This window comes from Pteropus alecto, unplaced genomic scaffold, assembly GCF_000325575.1.
Source record: "Pteropus alecto unplaced genomic scaffold, ASM32557v1 scaffold146, whole genome shotgun sequence".
NCBI lineage: Eukaryota > Metazoa > Chordata > Mammalia > Chiroptera > Pteropodidae > Pteropus > Pteropus alecto.
The window spans coordinates 22669399-22697391 of NW_006442107.1; the positions used below are offsets into that span (position 1 = coordinate 22669399).

The window sequence follows — 27993 nt, forward strand, 5'->3', positions numbered from 1 at the left end:
CTCCTTTGACATGCCTATGTAATAATCGTCTCAGGAAATTCAATTTCTCTGATGTCTGACTCCTCCTTTGACATGCCTATGTAATAAAGCCTCCGTAAAAACCCAAAAGGAAGAGGTTTGGAGAGCATCTGGGTTGGTGAATATGTGAATATGCATGCAGGGAGTGTGGCATGCCCACAGAGAGCACGGAAGCTCCATGCTCCTTCCCACATACTTTGCCCTATGCATCTCTTCCAAAAGGCTATTTCCTTTTTATAATAAACCAGTGATCTAGTAGGTAAAATGTTTCCCTGAGTTCTGTGAGTCATTGTAGCAAATCAATCAACTGGATGGGGTCGTGGAAACCTCTAACCTATAGTCACTTGGTCTGAAGCACAGGAGGTAATCTGTACTTGCCATTGGCATCTGAAGTGTGGGCAAGGAGCAATCTTGTAAGACTGAGCACTTGACCTGTGGGACCTAATGCTATCTCCAGGTAAACAGTGTCAGAACTGAAGAAAATTATAGGACATCGAGCTGGTTTCGCATAAACTCCTTAATGTGTGGAAAACCTATACATCTAGTGTCAGAAGTGTCATATTGTGAGAGTAGAGGTTTTGAGAATAGAGGGGACACACAGGAAGTGTTTTCCTTTATACATATTTACAGTTGAAAAAAATAAAAATACTTCATAACACATGAAAATTATATGAAATTCAAATTTCAGTATCCATAAGTTTTACTTGAACACAGCTATGCTATTATTAGTGTACATGTTGTCTATAACTGCTTTCACACTAAATTGAGTAGCTGTAAAAGGGATGGCTCACAAAGCATAAAATATATACTATTTGGCAATTTATAGAAAAAAGTTTGCCAACCCTTGCTCTATACTCCTTGACTAGATTCAGAGTTCTCTATTGCATCTCTGTAACTAAGCAGCCTTTCAGTATCAGCCCATATCTGCTTAGTTCTTTATAAGCTTTTCAAAACTCAATACAGAGGAATTCAATAACTTGCCCAAGCTTGCAAGGCTTGCAAAAAGCTGACAGAATTCAAACTTGACAGACTCCAGTGACCCAGCTCTAAGCTGCTATGCTACATTGCCTCCCTAGGGGAGACTAAGAACTTGGTAAGCTCAATGTCACTTAAAATTTTAGGTACTGTTAAAATCCACAGAAACAGCCTATCTTAAATAAGAGGTATCCCTGTAGGACAGTTCTCCCCTAAAGAGTGAGGAAAACATAATATTTATTTAATGACTTTATTGGATGCTTATCACATACTGGAAGCATCATGGAAGGCATCTCATTTAACCCCCATAATATTGCAGAGAGAGAGGAATCATAATTCACATTTTTACAAATTAGGAAACTACAAGTGAAAAAAAATGTTGTTTCCTGATAAATTCACAGACTTAATATACCAGTGGAGTGATAATGAAATGCTGAAATCTGCAGACTAGAAACTCAGATATGCAAAATTATAACCTTATTTCTGTGTCCAAATCAAAATCAAACTTGATAAAAAGCCCCCATATTTCCATTCCTAAAAGAGGGTAAAATGTGTCATTACAAGATCACTCAGTCACTTCAGGTATAAAGTGTAGTAACCAAAGGTGTTTGGATTCGTCATCAGTAAAATGCAAATTAAAACCACAAAGTGATGCCACTACACACCACACAGCACCATTAAAATGAGAGTCAGGTAATACCGAATGTGGACGTGCAGCCACTAGAGATCTGATTCACTACTGTCAAAAGTGTAAATTGGTATAACATGAAAAACTGCTTGTCAATATAAATGATGGGTACTGCAGCTCACAGGAAGTGACTTAAATTTTAAGGAACTTTGTGAGACAGTTGATTTCACATTGAAAGCTTGAAATTGGACAGAATGAGAGTACTTACACCACAGTAATTGGCAAACATTATAAATCAGCACCCACCCCAGAGCCAGTTGTTTAAAATTTACCAGCACTCCATTGGGCAATATACACTAAAGCTCCACATATATATCCTATGACTCAGCAAATCTATTTCTAGGTATGCATGCTTTAGATATGTGTATATATGCTAACCAAAAGCCATGTACAAAGATGTTCACAACAGCACTAATTGTAATAGCCTCAAACTGGAAAACCAAATATACATAAATAGATTTGGTAAATTGTCATGTTCGTTCAATGGAATACTATGCAGTGATAATAAAGAACTGCCACATGCAACCAACCAGATAAATCCCACAAAATGTTGGAACAAAAGAAGCCCAAACAAGCTACAAACTGGGAGAAGATATTTGCAAATCAAATACCAACAAAGAATCTGCATCCTGAATGCATTTCTTGGTTTTGATAAATGTATTATAGTTATGTAAGATGTTACTATTAGGGAAAGCTGAGTACTTTTATAACTTTTTGTGAGTCTATAATTAGTTAAAAACAAAAAAGATCAATTAAAAAATGTATTGGTACTTTTATCTACCAGACTTCCTACTTTTCCACATCTTTGATAGGTATTCTAAGTATATTCTAACACAATACTAATGGGGTATAACTAATAAACTTTTCCAGAGAGTGAAAACATTTAAACAAGAAATTCAATTTCTAGGATTTTTTTTCCTAGGAAAGTAACCAGAGATAATATATAAAAATCCACATTGCAATTTTTTCATAGTTGTTTATAATAGTGAAAAATTGGAAAAAAACTTATAAATTGAAAACAAGTGGGGACTAGTTAGTATATTATGATATACACAGCAGACAATATGATGTAGCCATAAGAAATTAAGCCATAGAATATTTATTGACATGAGAAAATGTTAACAATATACTTCTATATGAAATATTAAGGTACAAAACAGTATATACAGTTTAATAACATTTTTATGGAAAGAAAAATAGCATATGTACAAAATCATGCATAGAAAAAAATAGAATGATGTGCATACCAAATGGTTATCTCTAGATAGTGGAATTAGAGGTGATTATGCAATTTTTCTAATAAATTTCACCTTCCCTACAAACAGAATCTGCTTCATGCTAGTCTTTCTTGGTGGTGATTAGTTTAAAATAGTTCTCTTCAAATAGATTCTGTTTCATAATATATACCTCCAAATCATATTGCTATTGCCATTTATAAAGTAGATGCTACTTGCTCTTATATTCTGACATATGGAGAATATTTTTAACTAATACAATATACTATAAAATATGCCACAGCATAGATTTGTCTATAGAAAATTATTTGGAGAATTTGAAAATCCTCTAATTGAAAAACTTTAAATAGAAAAAAATATATTATCATTAGTTAAGAGTTCATAATGATCGAGTGTGAAATAACTTGGGTTCCAGAATTGGAGACTTTTAGATCTCTCTTTACTGACTTTGGGCAAAGGAGATTAGATTTTTCAGTTAGGAAAATATGGTTAATAATTTTGTAGAAAGCAATAATAAAATTGTTTTTAAAGAAAGGAAAATGAGATCCCACATATAAAGGTTTGCTATAAAGACCTGAAGAAATATGAGATAAAACAGCAAGAAAGAAATTCAAAGTTGGTGGTACAGAAAAATTAACTCATTTACTTTTCTGCAGCACCAAATTCTTACTGTTTTATAATTTCTACCACAGGTTTGATATGCCAAAATTGTCAAATTCTTTTAATGTTAATTAATGGTCTTTAACTTCAATTATTTCAAGTTAATATATAGGACATACTTAAATTTTTCATGGAATCTGAGGTAAGTGTTCTAAATACACATGTCATCCTCTGATGACCCTTGAAAACTGGCAACATTAAACACACTACAGATGTAATTCAGATTTTATTTCTCAGAATGCATCCTAGTGTAAAGCTATATACTAGATTCTTATTAAAAATAACCAAAAATGAATTTTTTAAAGGTAAAACATCAGAGAACAGAAAAAAAATATATCTATGTCCACTTTTCTCTGATGCTTCCCATGCTCCAGCACCATTCCAAGCTATCTCCTAATTTCTGGTTCCCCCTCTTTGGAAGGAAGTATTTAGTAAATCTATGGTCAATTAACATTAAGTAATTGTTTATAATCACATCTGAAAGGGAACAGTTAATAACTTGTTACATCTGAAAGGTAAATTTATTGTCTAGATGTCTAGATGTAAATCATACAACTTGCAGATGAAAGGAACATAAAACACTGATGAGAAGGAAGATTTGATAAGAATGGGGAAAAAGAAGAATTTTCTTTGTTTTTCCAATCAAAGGTTTGTTCATTCTCTCCAGTCATGGAATTGAAAAAGAAGACTGGAGTGCAGGTGGGAAATGTGCATCACATTTATATAACAACACAACATATTCTTGCCCTACTCCAGGGTCATTCTGCCACCTCTACCTCATTCTATAAATGCCCCATTAACCACAGCATAACTTTTAGAGAAGCTCTAATTCCTCAATGAAGATCACAAGAACAGTACTTCCAGGTTGTTAAAGAAACCAGGATATTACACCTACACATTTCAGGGGCAAGAGGAGACTATCGACACTCCACATTTATTGCTTTACAAAAAAGGTAGAGGCGAGAAAATAATTTTTTGAAATTTCACAATCACCAATCTGTGACAGAAACTGAGGCATAACACTTATGCTAACAAATATGATAGATGAGTTATTTCAGTACATCACTGCAAATGGATACTCCTGGATTTTCACTTAATCAATCCATTATTCAATGATGAACACCATAAAATGAAAGGTGACATACTTATGAACTAAAATCACAAGAAAAAACTCTCTAAGATCAATCTTCAGTGAGCTCCTATTCCAATAAGCCATAAAAAGTGGTAAAAGGCAATATTCATTTAACAAAATGAGAATCCCAATGACAAGAAATCAGATATTTATATTCCTCCAGAGACACTTTTTCCCCACCTAACAAAGGCACTTGACATGTATTGAAATGGACATTTAATTCAGATACTGCCCTAGGCAACTGTTACTTTCCTAAAATTAGGTGAAGTGGTGATTAAGTTCAAATTAATTCTTCCAAATCAGCCTGAAACACACACGAATATATCAAAAGTTCTCTATTTTTGGCAGATGATATAACCAAAGATAAAAAGATAATGTTGGTGTCCACAATGAATTGGCTGACTTGAGCAGTCCAGGATCCCCTCTCTGAACAATATATTCTTTGATGACTGTGGAATTTGTATGTAATTATAGGCAAATTAACCTTTCATATAGTTTCAGGTATTAATGTTCACTCCTCTTCTTGTCCTTTCTTACTTTTTTGTTCTTTCCCAAAGCCTTAGATGATTCCTCCTGAAAAAGACAAAAATCAATGTAGTATCTCCTCATTAATATGAAGATACAGGCTTAGGAATCTTAAATATAATCATACGAAATATGTGTAATAGTGAAAGTATAATTACTTCCATATATATCATCTTTGTTTTATAGGACACTTTCATTTCATAACTATTTAAATACTTACAAAACAATCAAAATAATCAAGGAAAACACTAAGTTATCTAATAAGTTTATGTTTGAATAATTTCAGTATTATTTAACCTACTGTTCACTTTCCAAAGTAGGCAGCAGAATTTAAACACGATAGATATGAACATACTTATAAAATATGAAACAAAAAACCCTCAAAGTATAAAGAAAGAAGGCATTTAAAAGCATTCCAGTGCTCTGACACTAATAGAAAATGTTAGAATTTTATAGATGTTCGAAAAACATCTAATTCACTGTAGCATTAGCTACAACCTCTCTGAACCTCAATTTTAGGGAGTGTAAACTAATTAGTCTTTAAGATTTTATAAAATTCTGTGAATCTGAAATTAAGGTTCAAGGAGATGAAGCTTCTCCCCAGGGTCAGAGAACTGGCCAGTTACACGGTTTTGACTAGTACATAAGCCTCCAGTTTCCTAGTCCAAAGATTTTTCTAATGTACCACAGAAATCCTGATTCATTCCTTATTTTGTCTTTTTTCCTTTATAAAATTTCATGGGCAGTGGTGAGAAACTCTCTAGATACAACATCGATAACCACTTACCTGTGAATTTGTGTAGTCCTTCTCCACTAGAATGTTTCTGGCACAGTTGTTGATATGTTTAAAGCGATCTGGTCCTAGAAGAATCCCTCCATACCAGCGTGATACTACCACCATGACATTTCTCACGTTCAAAATCTGTTATTTCCAGAAGCAGAATTAGAAACACATATAGACATGTACAAATGTGAGTTGTAAAGGAAAACAAAATAACCCACATATAAAATCGCACATAAAATTTTCCTCTGATTTTAATGGCAGAACCACATGAGTGAGCAGAGTGAGATTACTAACAATTCAGGGGAGAGAATGTTATAATGAGAAGGGAATTTGAAAAACAAACATTGCTCTGCAGTATCCTCAAATTCCAAACTTTGGGGCAACTGAGCAGAGTGAAGGGGAGATCATGCAGGTAGGGTTCCAGTTCTTTGTGACTTCACCCAGAAAAGATGTTTAGGCAGCCTTTTACTCCAAGGCCACACAACAACACAAAGCCTGCTTCTGAACAAACTACTAGAGAGAACTGGGGCTGCAAGAATAACGGCTGGTGCCTACCAGTAAGGTCTTCCGTAGTTTGACATTTGTCAAATGCTGCCCTTAACGTGAAGCCCACCAGTCTACAGGCCTGACTCACAGAGTTCCAATCAAGGGAATAGCCTGGTTAGAAACAAACCTCCACATACAATAGCAGAAGAAACTATAGCAACTACCTTAGGAAAATAAACAATCCATTCTTAAAACTAATGGACAATCAATGATCACCAGACATGAAGAAAATCCAGCAGCATGAAAGAGAAAGGACAAGATAAACAAACTAAAGTGGACCAAGAAAATTTCAAGAGAACATCTTTAAAAAAACTACCTCTAATTAGTATATTCTGAGAAATTTTAGAAAATACTGCATCTATAAAACCAGAACAGCACACTTTGAAAAAGGAAAAATAGAGTATAAAAAGAACTCTTGACAAATACACAGTTGCTAAAAAATTTTTAATTCAACAGAAATTTTGGAAGACAGTCAAAAAAAAGTCTCAGAACACAGACAATGAGATGGACAACTTAATAAAAAAGAAACATTCTGGATCTATCCAGAAGGTCTAATACCCAACTAATAGGAATTTCACAAAGGCAGAACAGAGAAAATGAAGGGGAGAAAATTGTCAAAAAACAAAAAGGAGTTTTTCCAGGGCTGAAGACAATCTTCTATTTTCTATGACTGAAAGAGCTTGAAAGCCCAACACTTATTAACCCTTTGCTTTCCATCCTTTGCTGAAAATTTTCTCAGTGTTCAAAAATTAACTACTAATTAAACCAAATATATCTCATGTTATATGGTCTGATTTACTTACTCCTAAATGAAGCTGTTTTGTTGAGAAATTTTATGGCTCATAGAACAGGATTAACGGAGTCTAAGTTACCCTTACCTCCATGAGATGGAGAAGACGCCCACCGGCTGCTGTTTCCCCATCATCTTCACAGTCCTGTAAGAAGGTCTGTTTATCCTCACAATATATTCTAGAAATACATAAAACAGGGTTATACACTTTGAAATCTCAAAATATTGTAATAAAAGTTTACTCCTTCATACTTGCTACAATCAATTTGCTTCCAAAATTGGCATGTTTGTTTAAAAAAAAAAAACCTTCTTGAACTATATATTAGATATATTTGCACTGATAATTTACTATCCACTATGGCTCACTTTTTATACTTGGGAATGCTAGGACTCAAGGGTGTCTGCTTTAAATCAGAATCACTGCAATTATGAGGTGAGTTTACACATCTGAAATTTCTCCACTTTATTTAGCCTTAAAGCTAAGAGGTTATAGAGGGGAATCACTAAAAAACATTTATTGAGAATATACCATATAGAAGCATTACACGTAATAGGCACTATGAAATGATACAGAAGAAATAACTGGCGTGCCCGTCTTCAAAGACCGTAAGCTCTAGTGAAAAAGACAAAAAGTATATAAAAAGATGGAGGTGAAAAAAACCAACAGAAGTTAATTTTTTATACTTTCTTCACATCTTATTCTAGCCATCAAGTATGTCTGTATCTTCCCCATTTTGAATAAGATTTATAAGATTTCTTTTTCTCTATAATTTACCCCTGGATAGTTATTAATTTCAGAGATAAAGCATGCCATTTTTACCCATTTAAATTACATACAAATTGAGCACCTGGAATAATAATGTAGGGCTTTGTAGAAGAATAAAGCTTGACAAATAGGTGTGAGCATAAAAAGAAACTAGTGCCAGTTTAAGGTATGCCATCTAGTGGATTTCTTAGGCTCCTACAAATGGTACCATCTAGGACTAAGCAAATGTAGCAAAGACATCTTTCTGGCTGTGGCCATTAAAAGCCAGATATTACCTTATCTATACACCTAAGTCAATTACATTAATTTTATTATAGCAATCATATTCATCTTTCCTTCCACCTATCTATACATTTATTCATTCAATAAATATTTACTGCCCACCTACTACAGGCTTTATTATAATTTAGAGTTGATCTTGTTTGAAGAAAGACAGTGTTATTAAACAAAATTTTACATGGCAAATTTAAGGCAAAAAGAAATCAGTGGCTCGTTGTTATTAGGCTTGTAATTATAATCTAACACCAAAATTTTATGGAAGAAATGACGAAAACTGTATAAATCAGTACTATTAGGTTTTAAAAAAATGAAACGCCATGGACATTTTCACTAACTCTTTCCTCACATGCCAGGAACATAATGATGTGGCACCTGACAGATGTGTACCAGTAGCCTGAACGGCACCCCACAACTCCAAAGCAGGAATACAGCCCCAGAATCAGGAAGTAACCTTAAAATGACCCTAAGCATTCAATATACACATCACAAAGTCTATGTATCAAAGAAAGGTCATTTTTTACTCCCAAGTGGAGGTCTTTCAGGCCTCCACTATGTGCCTTTTTAGTCTTATCTGACACACAACTCTGACAAACTTATCTCTTTCATTCCCAAGTATCAATTATATAAGGGGATAAGGCAGAGGAGCTGCTACATGTTATGCTGACATTTGTGAGAAGTGACTGGTGATCATCTATTAATATGCCAAACGATGAAAATACTCATGAGAACTTAAAGACCCAAAAATCTGTGGCCTGAAATAGACTACCTGGCACATTATTTAATTTTTTGATAATTTAAAATCAATAATATATTCAGCAATTGTTGAAGGTGCAGCCTTATAGCCATGTAGGAATAAAAAAAGAGATAAATGAAATTAGATTATCAAATTCAGCTCCACCACTTAAAAACTATGTGACCTTGAAAAAGTTAACCTTTCTACAGCGGCAGAGTTAACAAGCAGAATTAACTTTCGTAAAGTGTTTGGTACAACACAGGCACTCAGTAAACACGTGAGGTGAATGAATGGTAAGTATTAATTCTTACCATTCTACAGCACATTCTAATCACTGAGAACAAGCACAATCTAATTTTTATAGTGATGATCCTAACTCATAAGAAAACATCAAAATTCTTTACAGTGATACTAGGGACATATAACTAATAGTTTTTGTAAGTTTTAGCACTTAAAGAGATGTGACTTAGTAATATTAAAAACTCACATATCCAAAGTGATACATTTTTTTGAGTTTCAGATAGCCTAGATTTTACAAATAGTCTCAATCACATTTTAGGTTTGCAACAAATCCCTACATCTATATTCTGATTTATTTCAGTCCTAAAATATGTTCTTTTAACTCTGTACTAATTTTCATATTTAAAAATATACTCCTTCATCTCTTTACTAACAAATCAGCAAAGATTTGTATAAAACTTTAGTATTCAAAACTAAAATACATGTAGTAAAAGAAGCACTTTTAGTTCACTGTTAATATGAGTATAAATTGGTTTAAAACTTTGGAATTAGGCAATATGTATCAAGAGTTTCAAAAATATGATTTTGATAATTCTACTTCTAGAAATCTATTCTTTCTTCCTTTTTAATTATACTCCCATTTCATTTCGAAAAAGAATCTGAAGCAAATAGAACCTACCCCAAGGAAATAATCTAAAACATAAACAAAGATGTTCTTTATAATAGTAAAAAATATAAAAAGCAAAATGAAAAGGTAATAATTAAATAAATTGTGGTTTGGAGCCTCAAACAAATATTATAGAGCCATTAAAATAATGTTTATAAAGCAATTATAACATAGAAAAACGTTTTTGTTAAATTAAGAAAAAAAACAGAGGACACTAGAATAAAGCATTAAAAAAATAAACCTTGCATAGAAAAGACAAAATATATAAAAATATTATCGGTAACATTAAATGGTAGAAAATGGCTGATTTTCCCTTTGATTTTTCTTTTCTGTAGTTTCCAAATATTCTACACACGATTATTACTTTTATAATGGAAAAAATATGTAATGGTTATTTTTTATTTTTAAATAGCATGAGTTCAGTTTCTCTCATTTTTAACAAATTGCACATTCCTAAAATTGTGATGATCACTCACCTGTACGCATATATGTTGTGGGTGGCACTAGCTATTTTCTTATTCTCATACAATTTGGCAAGAACCATTTTCACCTTAAAAACAACATAATATAAATAAATTAATGTACACTTTTTATTTGTTCTGTATATAAATACTAGAAAAATATCTTAAAATATGTTGATATAAATACTGTGGTATTGAAATGGTTATTTAAAGAATCTTCTACACTCTAAAAAAGCCATTTCCAAAGTTTTTTCCTCATTTTAGGGGTAGAAACTGGTATTCTCAATTGTTACAAAAAGGCCAGACCTGGTATTTTTGAACACCAATTATCAACAAATATTTGAGCACTAACATGCCTAGGGTACTTGAACATGAAAATTTTTCCCTATGTAGAGAATTTTAAATGTAAATATGAGAATTTCTAAAAATTAGTTCTGGAAATTTACCAAATTTATGTATCCAGTATGATAGATACACAATAATGGTAGGTCCCATATGTTACAAAACCAAAACTCACTCTGGGAGTCATGTAAGGCTCATAGAAGAGGTAACAGGAGCCAAGTCTTAAAACATAAGTAGCAATTTTTATGCATCAGAGGGGAAGAAGGATATGGAGTAAGAAGAAGCCATTCCATTCACAAGAAATAGCATGTGCAGATGTATCAGATTTAGCAAATAAAAAAAAAGAATATTCGGTTAAGTTGGAATTTCAGATAAACCACAAATAACTTTTAACTATAAGTCGCACATAATAATGTTTATCTGAAATTCCAATTTAACTAGGTTTTCTATATTTTACCTGGCAATCTTGTCAGGGACATAAAAGAAGGTACAAGAAGTGACCAATAGTTTTATGTAACTGTAACAGAGTATGAATAAGATGTATCAGGAATGATAAAGTTAGGGTCATATCACAAACAACTTTGTATAATAAGCTTAGATTTTTCTTACAGACAATGGAAATCCCCAAAGATTGGCGGGGAGGAGTGGGAGAGTGACACATGGTCAGATCTTTTAGAAAGGTAATTGGCAAGTATAGAGGCAATATTGCAGATAGGGATGACTGAGTTGGAGTCAGGGAGACTGATCTGGATCAGAAATTGTGCAACCTTATGTTTATCATTTTTTAACCTTTCAGGTTCTCAGATTCCTGATCAATAAAATAGACATTAACCACTAAGATTTATTTCAGCTCTCATAAATTATGATCCTGTAAGTCTAAGTGACTATAATCAAAAACAGAAAGTGGATCCGGGATGAAGAGATTCAGAATAGAATATCTAAAAAGGACCTTGGCAGCAAATTATGAGCAAGTGCCATGGGCAAAACAGGGTTCCTGAGAGAAAAGTCCAGAAGCCTACATCAAAAGCTATCTTGACAACAAATCAATGCAGAAAAGAACTTCCTCTTTGATAGACTACCAGAGAGTGAAAGGGCAGCCTGCTAAAAGAATTGTATCCCTACAGGTCAATCTTTAGAAGAGCTTAGAGAATACAGCAGCTATAGAAACCAAAGGGAAGAAAATAACACTTACAATTTATGCTAAGGTAATGAGACTTTATTTTTTGTTAATTTGACTTTATAGGCAGTACTGAAACTGCCTCTTATGTCAATAAAGTTTAAACTAAGCCAGATTATTACACCAAAGAAAAAGAAAATGATTGTGTTGAAAAGAGAGTGAGAAAGACAAAGACCTAGAAATACAGTTTTTGAATGAAAAGTCTTCTATTTGACATCCTTGGGCAGGAATCAGGTCACCTAAAATCAGGAAGCAGCAAGGAAAAGGAATGCAGGTAGGGATGACTGGGCTCAGTCTGTCCACTTTCCCCTTAATTGGGCAACAATGGAACGGACTTGGTTTTCTAAAACTCCCATGCAATAGGAAAATAATTCTTTTTAACGAGCTATTAAACATCATAATTTTCTACAGCACCACAAATTTTTCTTGTTTGAAAATGCATTAGAGGGTTAGGCCCTAATTAGAGTTTAGATACAATTTTGAAAGCTGTGACAAACAGAAACAAAACAAACCTTCCATGATTCACAGTAATTTGAGGGTAGATAAATCAACAAATTATTTCTTATCTTTCACAAAAAAGAACTATTAATAATAGTAAATATAAGGATATTATTGCAAAACCATTTACTTAATTACTTTGGTAAAATAACGTCTAAGTGAGCTGGACACAGTAACTTTACCTGTTTGGGACAAACCACTGGAGCCAAGTGTGCCTGAAAAGTACTTCTTCGGTCTGTAATAGGAATTCCATGATCAATCGGAGGTAATTCTTCTATTTCTATAAATTTAAAGAATTATGTTACTTTTATTTTTAAAATTCATACATTCAAATGCTAAAAAACTGGCAATGATATGGGCGGGGGTGGAGGGAGAGAGTTGGGAAAGAAACATAAATTATATGGCACATCAACCCAAATGCCATTAATAGTTACCTATTAAAATTAAATTATAATTTTAAGTAAAAAGTTTTCAAATATATTGTACAGAACATAAATCTACTTGACTTACAAATGATTTTCATCTGCCAAGGTCACCCAGATGAAGTGGTGGGTTGGAATTGAAATCCTGGACTGTGGTAATAGTATAACTTAGTACAGTATTTAATTTTTAAGAGTATAAAGGGGTCCTGAGACCAAAAGGATTGTCAGCTGTAAATATACCATCATTTACTTATCCATTCTACTGTTAATAGACCTCTGGGTTTGGAAACATGACTTTATTTTGTATAGCTATCATCTAGTGTCTTCTGCTAATAACTGTTCCTACTTCATAGGATTGAATTAAATATATCAATAATATACCAAATTGGTATTCCATAGGGTATCATGATTTCCAGTTATTCTGCCTCTTAAACAAATTTAAGAACCACTAATTTATCCTTAACTCTGTTGAGAAACTTACCAACCATCCTGACTGCTACACAGCCCTCATTTAAGATGAAAAATTATTCAGGAAAAAAAATAATTAAATTTTTTTCCTATTTCTAATTCACTGATCTGTTGAATCTTACCAAGTCAGCCTGCCTTACAACTGATGAACTACTTCAACTAACACACGTAAAAATATTTCTGGGTATCTCTAAACTTGCCAAAAATCACTGCACTGGTTTTGTGGCAGGACTAGGACTAGAAACCAGGTTTATGCAGGATGTTTTACCTTCCCCAACAGTAACCTCTTCTTGAACAGACTGTGACCACTGTGCAAGTGCAGTACTAAGGTCAATATGAACTGGATGTTATTTATTATGACTGTGATTTTCACTCTTTTAGTGGATACTGTTTCCCAAAAGAAATCTTACCCCAAATCCACAAAGATATAAACAAATAAAATGGAAGCTACTTAGATTGAAGCAGCGGTAGGAGTCCTGGATCCTCTCCCCAACTCTTTCACTCCCTCTTCATCCCCTTCCACTAGCCCTGTGACACCATGCAAGAACTTTAAACCTTCATATTACTGTTTAAAAGCTACTGTATAATGGCACAGGAAACTCCTTACCTTCAAAGAGACTGAATGTTCCCTCTGGCCTATCATGTTTTTGTAAGAGACTTGAGGAAACTGATGATACCATTCAAAATTTTAAAATGCAAAATGGAACATACTTTCTGATAGAAATATAGAGCTGATTTATCATATCAACCTTTCAAAAGTTGAACACCACTTATTTATGGAAGAAATTTGCTCAAGCAAAAGCTAAAATCTTAAAGGTATTGTACTAGCCTTAATTCAATGGTTGTACTTTCAATTATGATATTTATTTTGTGAGCACAGACTAAAATTTAACTCTTGGGACATCTGAGAATTTTAAAACAGAAATATAAAAACAGGATGTGAAAACATTAAGACAGCTTTTCTTAGTTTCAATTTATCTCATCATTAATTCAAAACTCTAGAAAGTAGCAAAAAAATAAAAATAAATTTATAATTTTTTCTTCACTATGATAGACCCAGCAAAAATGAAAATGGCTAGCAGGCAGGAAAAAAAGAAAACTAATTCTCTGCAAATTCTTAACTATTTCCTGTCACGTAGGAGTTGACTAAATTTCTAAACCACTCCAAAAACAATTCATAATACTACCAGCCCACTTTCCTCAAAAGAAATTAGTAACATTATACCTCTTCGATTTTCACTGATATCGAAATCCAATGCTTTAACTGAATTTTCTAGTTGGCATGCTAAAATGATATCCTCTTCACACTGAACATCTTCCTCTTCAGTTTTCTTCTTTACATCCTGGCCTATGTAGATATAAGACATTATGAGTGATCTATGAGACACTTAATCATTAGTCTTGGTCTCTAAACGTTATTCTTCAAAAGAAGGAACCAGGGCTTCTACGAGAAGTGGTAGATTATAGGGTTGAAGCAAGGAAAATGCAAGATGAGCCTGAAATATTTGAGATTCCAGAAAGTAAAAAAATGTTCAAAAAAATATGGGAGCTTTTCAAAAGAACACAAGAGTCTACCTGGATATCCTAAAGGCCAAACCTGCAACAATTTGAACAACAAAATAATGGTAGCATGAAATTTTAACCCATGGAACAAAATAATATACATGAGTTCATACTAATATAAATAATCTATCAAATAAATTAATGGAGAAAAGAGATATGTCTTCTTCACAATAGAATTCCAATTAATAAATATTGTAATAAATATTGTTGACAAGATATACTAATGAATACTAAAATTAGTGAGTGAAAGTTTAAGGAGGAATAGGATATTAAGCATAGCCTCAAAGTATCTCCCTCCTTATAAATTAAAAAGGGAAAGATAATAACTGTGTTGGTTAATTTCATATGTCAATTTGACTAGGCCAAATTGTCCCAAATTGTCCCAGATATTTGGTCAAGTACTATTCTAGATGTTTCTGTAAAGGTATTTCTTGATGAAATTCACATTCAAATCAGTTGACTCTGAGTAAAGCATACTGCCCTCCATAATGTGACTGAGCTTCATCCAGTTAAGGTCTTAATAGAAAAAGGACTAACTTCCTCAGAGGAAGAAGGAATTCTACCAGCAGACAACTTTAAGATTTGAGCTGCAACATCGATTCTTCCCTAGGTCTTCAGCCGACTCAAGATTTTGGACTTGCCAGCCTCCACAATCTCGTAAGCCAATTCTTTAAACAAATCAATCACCCTCTCCCTCCTTCCTTTGCTTTCTCTCTCTCTTTCTCTCTCTCTCTCACCCACACACACACACAAAATACATACACATCCTGCTCGTTCTGTTTCTCTGGAGAACCTTGACTAATACAGTGTCTTTGCAGTGGAGATATCTAGCAGATACCACCTTAACCAAGGAATCAAGATAAACATCACCAATAATAAAGCATACTGATATCAGGAGCTCTTTTATATAATGCACTGTGAAGGAAACAATATCATTTTTGCGGTATTCTTGCCAAAATGCCTAATATTACTCCAATCATGAGAAAACAATGGACAAACCCAAATTGAGGGACATTCTACAAAACAATTGATCAGTTCTCTTCAAAAATGTCAAGTCATAAAAGGTAACAAAAATCAAAGAAAGACTGAGGAACTGTTTATAGCCTAGAAGAGAGTAAGGAGAAATAACAGCTAATACAACATTGACTCCTAGACAGGATCCTATAACAGCAGAATAGACTTTAATGGAAAAATTATAAAAATTAGAAATCTAAATAAGCTCTTTAGCTTAGTTAATATTACACCAATGTTAGTTTCCTGTTCTTGATAATTATACTATAGTTATGTAAGATGTTAATAGGGGAAGCAGGGATAGAGATGAAAGCTTTTTATACTATTTTAACTTTTTTGTGTCTAAAATTCAGAATTTTTAAAAATTGTAAATAGTTGTATTTAATTATTTCAAATTTTTCCTATAGTAGAAAAAAACAATATGAAATAATAAAGAATAAATATCTACTTAAGAATAACAGTAAAATCAAAGTAAATTATTTGTCAACTAGGTGCCTTAGAGAGGAAAATTCTCATGAGATACTCTGATCACTAGCTTCTAATTTATTAGTTCTTCAGAATTACTAATCCTTTCATTTTAATATGAAGTCTACCAAAAGTTTCTTATAAAAAATTTTTCAAACAAAATTTCTAAAAATTATAAATTGTAAATTTTACAAAACAAATAAATAACTCTAAAATTTGAAGACCAGTTAAACTAAATTTTGGATATAGGTGGGAAGGGAAAATATCATTTTTAAGATCAATACTTTTTAAAATGTATTCCTAAGAGATGATCCCAAAATTTAAATTTAGAGTCCCAAATTTTTACTGGCATACATTTAATTTTTGCAATTATCCCCGTAGTGTAGAATGGTGGATGGGCAAAAATCAATATTTTTTTCAATTACAGTTGACATTCAATACAATTCTGTTTTGAGACCACTTTTTTCATAAATGCCCTGAAATGCTGCAAAATCAGAACATGGATCATAAAAAGTTAAGGAAAATACTTCAAAGATTATCACGTGGACAGAGTATCTTCATTTATCTCTTTGATTTTAATGGAACCAGTAAAAACATTTGCTTCTACAGAAAAATAGTAAAATGCTTTGAAAAAATATATACTATCAACTTTAAATATATACTAACAGAGTCTTAAATAATTGGTTCTGTATAAATAACCGTCTAAAACATTAGTAAATAAACTACTGGGGTTTTTTTACTCCCTCTTTTCCCAAATTGAAAGCTATTCTATCAATAATAACAAAATTCTATCTGGAAATAAAATCAGGTTAAACGGTTATTTTCCTCTCTAAAAGGCTTTTGTGGTTAAATGGAACAAAGTATAGGAAACGTTAAAAATTTCCATGTTGTCATATTTAATGATTCAATAAAAGAATAATAATAAAGCCAAATATCAATTTTCAAATGTCCTGAAATTAGTGGTGATGGTTGTACAACTTTGGAATATATTAAAAAACCACTCAGTTATACATTTTAAAGGGCAAATAATTATGGTATGTGAATTACATCTCAGTTTTAAAAATCAATTTTCAAAGTCGAATTTTATATCCCAAATATCAGTGTGTTTTTCAAAGTTCTTTTTCTATAAACATGACACTTACTGGAAGCTAATATCTAACTGATGTAGTCCAATAATTCATGAAGACTGTTGCATGGTAATGTTGCATGCATATTACCTTAACAATAATCAAAGAAAGATTTTTTTTTGACCCAAGTTCTTTAACCATAAAATTCTATTTCTACAAGACTATAATATGAAACCAAAGAGGCTAAATCTTATACAAAGAAATAACCATAATTACATGAGTAAATGAACTTTCCAAAGAAATATAGGTTTTCATTAAAAATTTCAATTAGAATGTTCATGTGAAAATGTAATTACTTTAAGTTAAAAGAGCACTGATAATATTTTTCAATCCTACCTGGTTCAGTCATCTGAGATTTTTGTATAAGAACATCTCTTATTTTCTCCACCCATAGGTAAAGAATACTTTCACCAATATTCTGTCTAAACAAAATTCAGGGGGAAAATATTTGTTATTTAAAAAAATATCTTTCTCAAATTCAAGAAAAAACAGACATAATTACAATCTAAGTCATTCTATGCAATCCAGCCATGCCTTTAAAAAAATAATTTATAAAAACATGAGATTCACTAACATTTGTAGATGAGTATTTAATATAGATTATTTATATCAACATTAAAAATCCCAACTGGCTCCAAAAATAACACTGCTTACTTAAAATAAACAGAAGAGTTGCAATAAAAGAAGAGAAAGAAAATTTCTGAACTTGAATTAGATGAATTAGGTAGATGTAAATGTTAATATAGTTTCAGTATTGATGTCTGATGATGGCATGGTTTCCTAAATTTTTGAACAGTTTCAAACCACTTACTTGGTACAGTTATCATTTGGTATACTGATTTCAACAAAGAATACAAAGCATTTGAAGAACTCCCTCAGAAAGCCAATTTACAAGACTTAAAAAACAATCAATGTAACAATTTTATATTCACATTTTGTATTCTATTGCTCAAATTGATTCATTTTGGTTCCAAATAATGTCTGGCTGCCTCTGATAATTAAATCTATTTCAAAGGATCATTGAGAAAAAGAATATGTCATGGTTTATGTCTACAGAATTATGTTGAATAATGGCAACAGCAATAAAATAAAGGCCCAGGTGTTTACTCTTTAGAGAATGACACTAATTTTAGAAAAGTTTTAGTATATGTATTTAAAGAAATCACCACACTACTTCATAACAACACCTTATCTCCTTCCTCTGAAAGTTTCCCTTGAAACCCTTATCTCTCTTTATCACAACTCATAAGCACCCACTAGAGGAAATTTTCAAAATATGCATACAGAAGAAAACAGTTTTCAAATAATTCAGTACCTCAAATTCTCTCCATCTCACCCATAACTCCTTAGCAATCCTGTATTTTTTGGTAACCTGTCTTTTTAGAGGTAGCAAGAGTTCATTGAAAAGGTTTTTTTTTAAACTGAGAATGTTGGTCGAGTTTCTTTTAAACAATTCCCACTCCCATCCTCTTCTAAGTAATACTTAGAGATATAGAGGCAGAGAAAGGTACAAGGTATTGAGTATATACTAAGCCCAAAGTAAATTGTATGTGTCAACATAATTCATACTCATAATTGGCTAATGAAGTATTACTTCCCCATTGTACAAATGAGAAAAAGGATCTAGAGAGAGAGTTAACTTGTCTAAGAGAGTCTTATAAGCAGTAAGAATTCCATAGCCAGAATGTGAATGCAGACTTACTCCAAAGCTCAGGTTGCCCACTGCAGTTAGCTCTCCCATCAAGCAGCTGTGCCCTTAGGCAAGTAAGCCACTTTAACTCTGTCTCAGTTTCCTCATCTATAAAACAGATTTAGAGCATCTTATCTTACTTTACAAAAGTAGTTTATTTTTAAGTGAACTGTCTTAATTCACTCAACAAATCTTTAAGGGCCTAGAAACTGAGCACTACATGCAGTCCTGGGGGTATGGTAGTGAATGAGAAAACTGGGTCCCTTATCAGTGTAATCATTATCCTTACAAATATGTGGTTTTATAATCATTATCCTTACAAATTTATAGAGATGGCGTCTCCGTCTCCTAATCTCATTCTACTGAATTCTTCATATCATCATCACCAAAATTAGTAATACTAATACCTAGTATTTACTGAACACTTACTATATGCTACATAGAAGATATGTAGAAAATGCTTTGTTAATTACTTAATCCTTACAACCACCCTTTGAGACAGGAAAATCAGCCCTCTACGCATATACATTCACATTCAGATTTTGCTCGTGATGGGAGGGAACATTTTGGAAGAATTGTAACAGTAAGTAATATTTCCAAATAATAAAGAAGAAATTAAACCTTAACTCTAAATCTCCTCTCTTCTGGCCCAGGGCTTCCTGCAGAAAAATATCCAAAAGCTCTTCTGTCCAACTCAATGCTTCCTTCTTCTCTAGTATTTAACAAGACTTACTGAAATAAACCCAGTCAAGGAGGTTACAGTGGGTGTGAAAAGTTTCTTGAAAAAGATAAAAATTATTCTTTCCCTTGGACCCTCAAATTCTATCACTGATGGTAGTTTTTTTAATTTGTTGATATTACTACTGTATTTGTTTTCTCGAGATAATGGTTTGTTATCTTTTTAAGTATGCACTAGGATTTGGCGGTTTTCAAACTTTTGCCATTGCTTAACGAAATCTCTCTCAAAATCAGAAATAAATTAAAAGAGACAAGAGCCGGAAGTTCTCCCTCCTGTACCTCTTCTCTCATCCCCAAAGAGTTCTTGAGGAAATTAGCTAAATCCTAAGGGCTCTGGTACAAAATCTGAGAAGTACTCGTTATAGAGCAAAATCCCAAGTTTGTATTTACGAAGTTATGATAAAGTAGCTAAATATAAAAAGCCTGGAAAAACGTTTGTTTCAAATGGAATAAAAGAACAAGCTGGATTAAAAACTGATATTTTAGTTGGAATATTTTGTGAATAACTGTACTTAAATAACTACTATCCAATCCAGAATGATCATAACAAAGTTACTTAAAACTCTACCTTTACTTGTGACTTTAATATTTCTATCTTTAATTTTCCAATATTTTTATTTGTTGATTTAAGGGTAAAGCTACTCACTGAAATGCACTAAGTTGTGCAACCTTAGACATATCACTCCATCTGTCTGAATTCTCTTCTCATTTTCAAAATAATAAAATTAGATGAGACGATTCTTAATAAGAACAAAAATGAAAGCTGTTATACACTGCTGACTTATAGGAATTGTCATTTAATCCTCACAGTGATATTATCCTATTATCATCACTTTACAGGTGAGGAAACAGACTCAAAGAGGTCACACTATTTCAAAAACTGACTCCAGAGGCCTAAGACAAAAACTTCAGCTTAACTAAACTTCAGGCAGACAGAACTTCCTGACTCTAGGCTCTGACCTCCCTTTTCTTAGAGTATTTTCTTTAGAACACTTGTCATTATAAATGCTTTGCTCTTTTGGGTCTTCCTCAAGGACCTAGCAGCATCCCTTTTGAAATGTAGTCATCAAGGAAAACAGTGCCCTTATCTGCCAGTCTCTGTAAGAAGGCAGGAGCCTAACTTCAAATGAGCAGTTAGCAAACACAGAGGGCCTAATCAGAGAAATACATTGCAAACTCAGGAAATAACAATGTGCTAGACACGTCCCAATGATCAACCTCTTCCCAACATTCCCCAGGACTTTCCTACTCGTGCATACCAGCCCTTAAAAATCCTCCTGCCTTTTGTGTCAGGAAGTCGAGTTTAGACTGAGTTCTGGTCTCTTCCTGCTATTACAACAGTTCTGAATAGCCTTCTTTGCCTGTTTAACTTTACCCAATGCAATTTTTGCTTTGATACACCTCACTCTCCAACTTACACATCTAAGACTCCAGGATACATCAAAATATGAAGAGCTTTGGGAAATTAAAATAATCATTTTCTTAGATTTTAAATTAATGTTGAAATGGGCCATCATAAATTCAAATACTACAAAAAAATTCTAATCCCTTTCATTTTCTCTTAAACAATACTAACTTGTATGATGTTCTAAGCATTTTAAATCTGTTATTTACCTTTGGTTTTATTAAAATTATTTTCATATATTCAAAATATCCACATGCAAAATATTTAAAGATATTAGCAAATTAATCTACACCTAATCAACCACCAAATCTCAGTTTATATTCTTACGTCTCTCTTAAACTGACCATTTCTCTCCACCCACATTCTTATTGTCTTAATAAAGGCCTCCACCATCTCCCTCCTGAGTTTCTGATTGTTCTTCCTATGGTGTCCCTCCCTAAAAACTCTTCAAACTATCCTCTACACCGCTACATAAATCTGATTAAATCACCACCGCTACCCAACATCCACCTAAAACACCCAGAGCCTACGAGATAATGCCCAAACTCCTTATTCCAGCTTATAGGTCCTTTCTCCTTACAACTACCTCAAATTATATACCTGGTATCTTAAACTACTTGCTGAACTCTGAAGATGCTTCACACCTACGTGATTTCGCTTTTACGGTTCCTTCTATCAGAAAACCTTTCCCTTCTGATTACCTGGCAAACACTGTTCTCAAAAGTCACTTTAAAGTGAAATCCTCCTTTACAACCTCACCCACATGCACAGAGATCATTTGCTGCTAAAACCTCTAAAAAAAGCTATAACACTTGGTCCAAACCTCTCAGTAATTATGTTGATATATTGTATTGGTACACGTCTATCTTAATTTTTAAATACCAAATGCCTAACGGAGTGCCAGCGTATAGGAGATACGCAATAAATGTTTATGGAAAAACTACTAGTTTTCTGACTTCTTTATTACCCACGTAAGAAGAAACAAACTATAATTTGTCCTCTACCTTGGCAAAAATCAAATTTAGCATTCGAAATGATGCTAAATATGAAAATCTCGATAGTTACAATATTTAGAACATAATGAAATTATAAACATTGACAACTACATTCATACATTTATCTCAAATTTAATTTTCAAAGAACAATAATATTTTCACTTGCTGCCCCCTGCTGGAGTTTTGTGGAAAAGTATAATTAAAAGTTGTCACACAAACTTTTAAAAACAGAATGTGTATTTCTATTTAGACCACATGTGTGAAAATACTACCATTGGACTTGGGTGATTCAAGCACTTTATTAAAAAAGAAGACAGTATGAACCATATTCCATCTTTAGAACAACTTGCTTTGTAATTTCTGATACTTCCTAAATAGCTCAAGTGAACTAGTAAGGAGGAACAGTTAAGTTGTGTCCTATGGGAGTATATCTCTTAGTAAAATTGGGGCAAGGACTTTTTTGGAAAGAGAAAAGACAGATGGGACGCCATTTCAGAGTGCACGACATTGTACATAGGTAGGAGAAAAATTTTACTAATATGATTAACATGATGGAAGCCAAGTGTGGGAAGATTTTCAACCCTACTGACTTATAGAAGTCAAGTAAGAACTGAAAAATAACCAGAAGAAATACAATCACTACATCACTAGTGAATAAATTTGTAATATATTTACCTTATTCTACTTAAAGTGGGGAGATAAATTGGTAAATAAGCATAAATCCAGGATTACAGAAAGAAGTTTGTTGGGGCACAAAAGTAGAAGTGGCCAGTAAGGTTAGAGAAAGGTATCAGAAAACATTTAATTGAGGAAATAAATACATATATGCTGAGGATGATGGAATTACAAAATGGGAGTATTCCCTAATGGTATGTTCTTGGTTACTTCTGAAGTCAAGTGTAAACTTGGGAACTCAAGGAAGACCACACTTCCTCTAGGAAGGAAAGAACAGAACCAAACCATTTTTTAATTAAATATTTTAGGAGGAAAAGAAACCTGGCCCAGATCCAGAAATACAAAGAGGGTACTCTCAGTGTACCAAACGCATGGCCACTGAGAATATACGATACAATCCTTACCAATTCATGGTTACAGTAAAACTGATATTCCAAAACATGTTTTACTAAATTAATATATCTCATTAAAATTAATCCAAATCAGTCATATCTTCTCTGGACTACTGCATTAGCCTCATAACTGATGTCCCACATCTATTCTTGCTCCCTTCCAATCAATCTCCACAGAGAAACAGAATGGTGTTTTCAAAAAGAAAATCTTATCACAGCATCGCACCACTTAAAACCCTTCTCTGCTTCCCATGGGTGTTAGGATAAGGTCAAAAATCTTTTACAGGGCCTACAGGACTCTGCATGACTTTCCTACCTACCTCGCCAGGTCATTTTCCAACCATGCTGTGGCCTTTCACTGGAATTATTTTCACCTAAGTAACTCAGCTCTAAGTCAAACCTCCTAAACTACAATGGGTCTTATTTCAAACTCAGTTAGTACTACACATTTATATCTTTCTTTTACAGAACTTATACAGCTGCAGTTTTATATTCATTTTTATGATGTTATATCTCTCCTACCAGTAAATTCTAAATGCCACAAAAACAGGGACCATTTCTGTTTTTGCTAATTATGTGTATCCAGGATCTAGTATTGGGTGCGTGATATAGTATTATAACATTTGTTGAATGAATGGAACAGTGAAAAATACAGTATATCAACAGACTCTATCTAAGTCTTATGACCTAAGTCAAGAAAATCACCATTAAAAGTATACAGTAGTTTAATAAATAATTATGCTTAGAATTCTGTTACCAGTTTCATTCACCACAGCCTATGAAAATATCAAAACAAGAGCCATGTCTCTGAACTTACTTTCACAAGCTGGCTAAGTGTTTTTATAGCTACTAGTTCTATATATTACTATATGTTGTATCTAAGTAGAAGTCACATAAGTGTCTATATAAAATTATATAATCAATCTTTCAAGGACTCTTCAAGTGTATACTTTTTGTTAATGGAAAGGTGGCTTAACAAAAAGTTTGGAAAAGGCCCTATCACAGTACCAACAAAACTCCACAACGGGATCACTAGTAGAATTTTCTGAATCATCTGTTACTTACATATATATTTCCTCAAGGCTATTCGATAAATCTGCACGTTCTTGCCCTTTAAGCCAAGGAGCACTAAGATTAAATAAAACACAGAAAAGATTATTTGAGGATTCTATTTATATATTAAACAGAAATTACTGATTAAACCACAAGTCAGTTTTACTTAACTTTTAAAAATCATCTATTTTCATTAAAATGTTATTTTATATTGTTTAAATCTATACAGTTCAAAAATGCTTCCACTGGCATTAACTCGTTTAGTTCTCCCAGAAAACCATGATGAAGCCAATACCAATATTATTCAATTAAAATATGGTTTAAAAAATAACAGTGAGTTAATAGGATATTATAAAACAACACAGGTTTACATAAGTGGCAGGACAGGTTCCAGAATCTAAATTTCCAGATTTACAGTATTTGCCACACTATCAGAAAATACTAATTTTTTCTAATTGGTATCTCGAAACAACTCTAACAAGTAAGCTAGTTGCCACATGATTGTAAAAACAATATTAACTTTTTCTGAAAATGGCATTTTTGTTTACAAGCATTCTATAATTACATCATTTTCAATAAAAAAAATTAAAATTACAGAAAATTTTATTGCTATGGTTTTAAAACACTCATACTAAAAATCCCACTGGTAGGTAAAAATTTTAGCAATTGAGATTCCATGGAATTCTGTTCACACAGATTTATACAACTCAGGAGGTCAAGAAGATAAGGTTCATCAAAGGTCACTTGCAAACAGATCAGCACTCATTAAGATTAAGCTTTGGTGGCTGAGAAAATGGTTCCTCAACCATAATGGGCAGGAAGAAATACCAGAAGCACCATGGATAATTCCTGGAAGGCAGGCAGTCTTAGGCAGAGGCATGTCAAGAAACTGTGGCTATTTTACTCTATGAACCCCATGATTCTTTCATACTAAGTGATATACTTCAGTGTGTTTTTATATAATTTATTTAAATGCTCTATACCAAGCCCAAAGGGATTAATTTCTATATACATCTTTACAAGAAAGGTGTTTTATAGCAACAAAATGCACAGTATAAACAATCTTTGAAAAGCATGATCTTTTTATAAAAATATAAATGTAGAAATAGAGCTTACTTCAGTTGATAAATAGGTGGAGCTGTACCTGGGTATTCATTCGGTAGCATCACCTACGAAGCAGTTTAAAAACAAATTGGTTTATAATTCATGGCTCAAAATAACAATATTTTTAAAGCTAGTCGCTGGATAAATTTCTAACTTGCAAAACTAATAAACAAAACCATTGTTTTGTTAAATCTCGAGGGAGAATCCCCTCCTATTTATACTTCTGCCTTACATATGTTGCTGATGATGCCAATTTTTTAAGAAGGGTTCATTATTTGCAGAGAAAGTATAAAAGCAATGAAGTTAGGCAATAAGGGTGGAGAGGAAAAAGATTTTAAAAAAAGAAAAACTGAACAGCGGCATTATACCTTAACCCTAAATAAATACAGTGGCATTATAACATGTTTCAGGGATTTTTCTGAAAAAATACTAAGACAAAAATCGTATTAAATACTGTTAAATATATCATCAGCTAACACTTAGCAAACCATACAGATTTCTTTTCAAAATAGTATTATTAAAAAAACAAATACTGATGAAAACGCAATTTAGCATCTCTTATGTTCCAAGTATAGGTAGTCATTAAAGAATAAGCATTAAAACAGACAGCCATACTGGTCTTTTTATTTTTTTTAATCCTAACCACAACTGACTCCTAATTAATAAAGAAATGAGTAGCCACTCTATGAACTATCTAAATTACTATCTATTCTTCCTCTTAAATGTTATTTATTTTCCCAGGTTTAGACCCTCTCTTATTAAATGGACAAGATAATGAAAGGAAGCGAAACTCGAGTCTATCAATGGTACATTAAGAACATTTAAATAATTAAAATAAATGGAATAGGAAAGATTGAGACTATACATTAAAGCGTGACTTAAGTATGGACTGAGATTTAATTACCCATGTTTAGGCAATCAATCGTTGATAATAGCCAATAAAAAAGACAATTTAGAAAAAAATCATGCAAGAAAATCATTAGAGAAATACAATAGTCAATCATACAGTCAATGTTTTAACTGGTAAATGGCTGTAAAGAAGGGGAAAAGAATACCTGCAAGCAAACTGTCCACTTAGGGTCATCTATATCGTCGCTAATTCTAATACAAAATATTTTGGCACAGTCGTCAATGACACACCATTCCTCACCATATATAGCTGCCATTGCTTCAATTTCCTCATTCTGAAAGTTGATGGGGAGAAAAAGTCAGTGAATGTGCATATCCTAAAAACTTTAGGATAAAAAGTTTTCCTTACTCCTTTATAAGGCAATTTGCTTTTAACATTACTAGCCTGGATGAAGGACCCCTGAATGAACACTGCCAAACTTTCCTAGCAGCACGTCTACTCTGGGTGGTTGCCATACACTATCGCTATGGCTGGAACCAGCCGTGCTAAATAGACTGTGCTTTTGGCCACTACTGAGCTAAAATATGTATGTACTCCCATAACCTGTAGAGAGATTCACGAATGAATGGATAAAATATATTCTCTGCCCTACTTTCTCATTTTTAACAGGTAATCCCCACCCGCACTCTCTAGCCATATATTCCTACTGGGTATCTCCTTCCGTTGTTTTTGTTTTGGATTTGGGCACAAGGCTGAGTGATTTTTTTGGTAATCAAAACATTTCAAAATTATTCTTTTGGTTTGGGGTTAAGAAAGAAAAATAATTGGAGCTAAAAGTGAAACGAGAAACAAAGCATGCATTCAACTTTTGTACCAGCTCATTTTCTCCTCACAGCCCAGTAGGAAAAGCTTTAAGGGCACGCACGTGAGCCACGCACAGGGGAAAGCTCAATACCACGAGGACTAAGAACCGTGGGCCTTCAGGGAACTCCAGGGTCTGTGAAGTACCGCCCGTTTTTCAAAAGCAAAAACCGAGGTTAAGTGACTTGTCCAAGGCGATCCGGAGGCGACAGGACAGGGGACAAAACCCGGGTTTCTGGCTCCGGCCTGGAACTGCTCAATCACGTGCTAATGGTTTCACGATGACACCCTCTGAGACAGGCCCAGCCCGCCGACGACCGGGAGCGGCCGGCCTGAAAGTGCTCAGCCGAGAACGAGCGCCAAGAAAATAGTACGCGGCGGAGCAAACGGCGCGGCTAGCCGCACAGGCGGGACCGGGATCGGACCTGGGCGGAAGGCCCCTCAGCAGAGGAGGCCCGGGGCGGTGAGACGAGGCCGAGCCAAGCCTGGAGGTCGGCGCCACGCCGGGGCCTCACCTGCCTCTGGTCGCTCCCAGCGTCCCCCTCAGCCATGTGGCCCGGAGAGCGGCCCTGCTGCCGCCACCTGCCTAGGTCCGGAGGTCGGGGGCGGGGCGCTGCGACGGCGAGCGAAGCACAACCCGGAACCGCAACCCGGAACC

General features: G+C 33.6%; 1 protein-coding gene across 6 annotated transcripts; it reads right to left on the reverse strand.

The window, feature by feature from the left end:
- Nucleotides 1-2757: 2757 nt before the first annotated feature.
- Nucleotides 2758-27993, reverse strand: IMPACT (impact RWD domain protein). 6 transcript variants are annotated; one of them, XM_006920022.3, is made up of 11 exons: nucleotides 27851-27993; nucleotides 26680-26808; nucleotides 25637-25689; nucleotides 24533-24595; nucleotides 17909-17994; nucleotides 14632-14754; nucleotides 12699-12796; nucleotides 10515-10588; nucleotides 7442-7532; nucleotides 6021-6155; nucleotides 2758-5281 (listed from the first exon to the last, which is right to left on the reverse strand). In XM_006920022.3, the coding sequence occupies exons 1-11, from the start codon at nucleotides 27884-27886 to the stop codon at nucleotides 5213-5215; spliced, it is 957 nt and encodes a 318-aa protein (XP_006920084.1). In that variant the 5' UTR covers nucleotides 27887-27993; the 3' UTR covers nucleotides 2758-5212. The 6 variants fall into 6 exon arrangements, with proteins under 6 accessions (XP_006920084.1, XP_015451263.1, XP_015451259.1 ...); XM_015595777.2 differs by having other exon boundaries at nucleotides 26775-26808; nucleotides 27851-27991; XM_015595773.2 differs by lacking the exon at nucleotides 27851-27993 and adding an exon at nucleotides 27413-27827.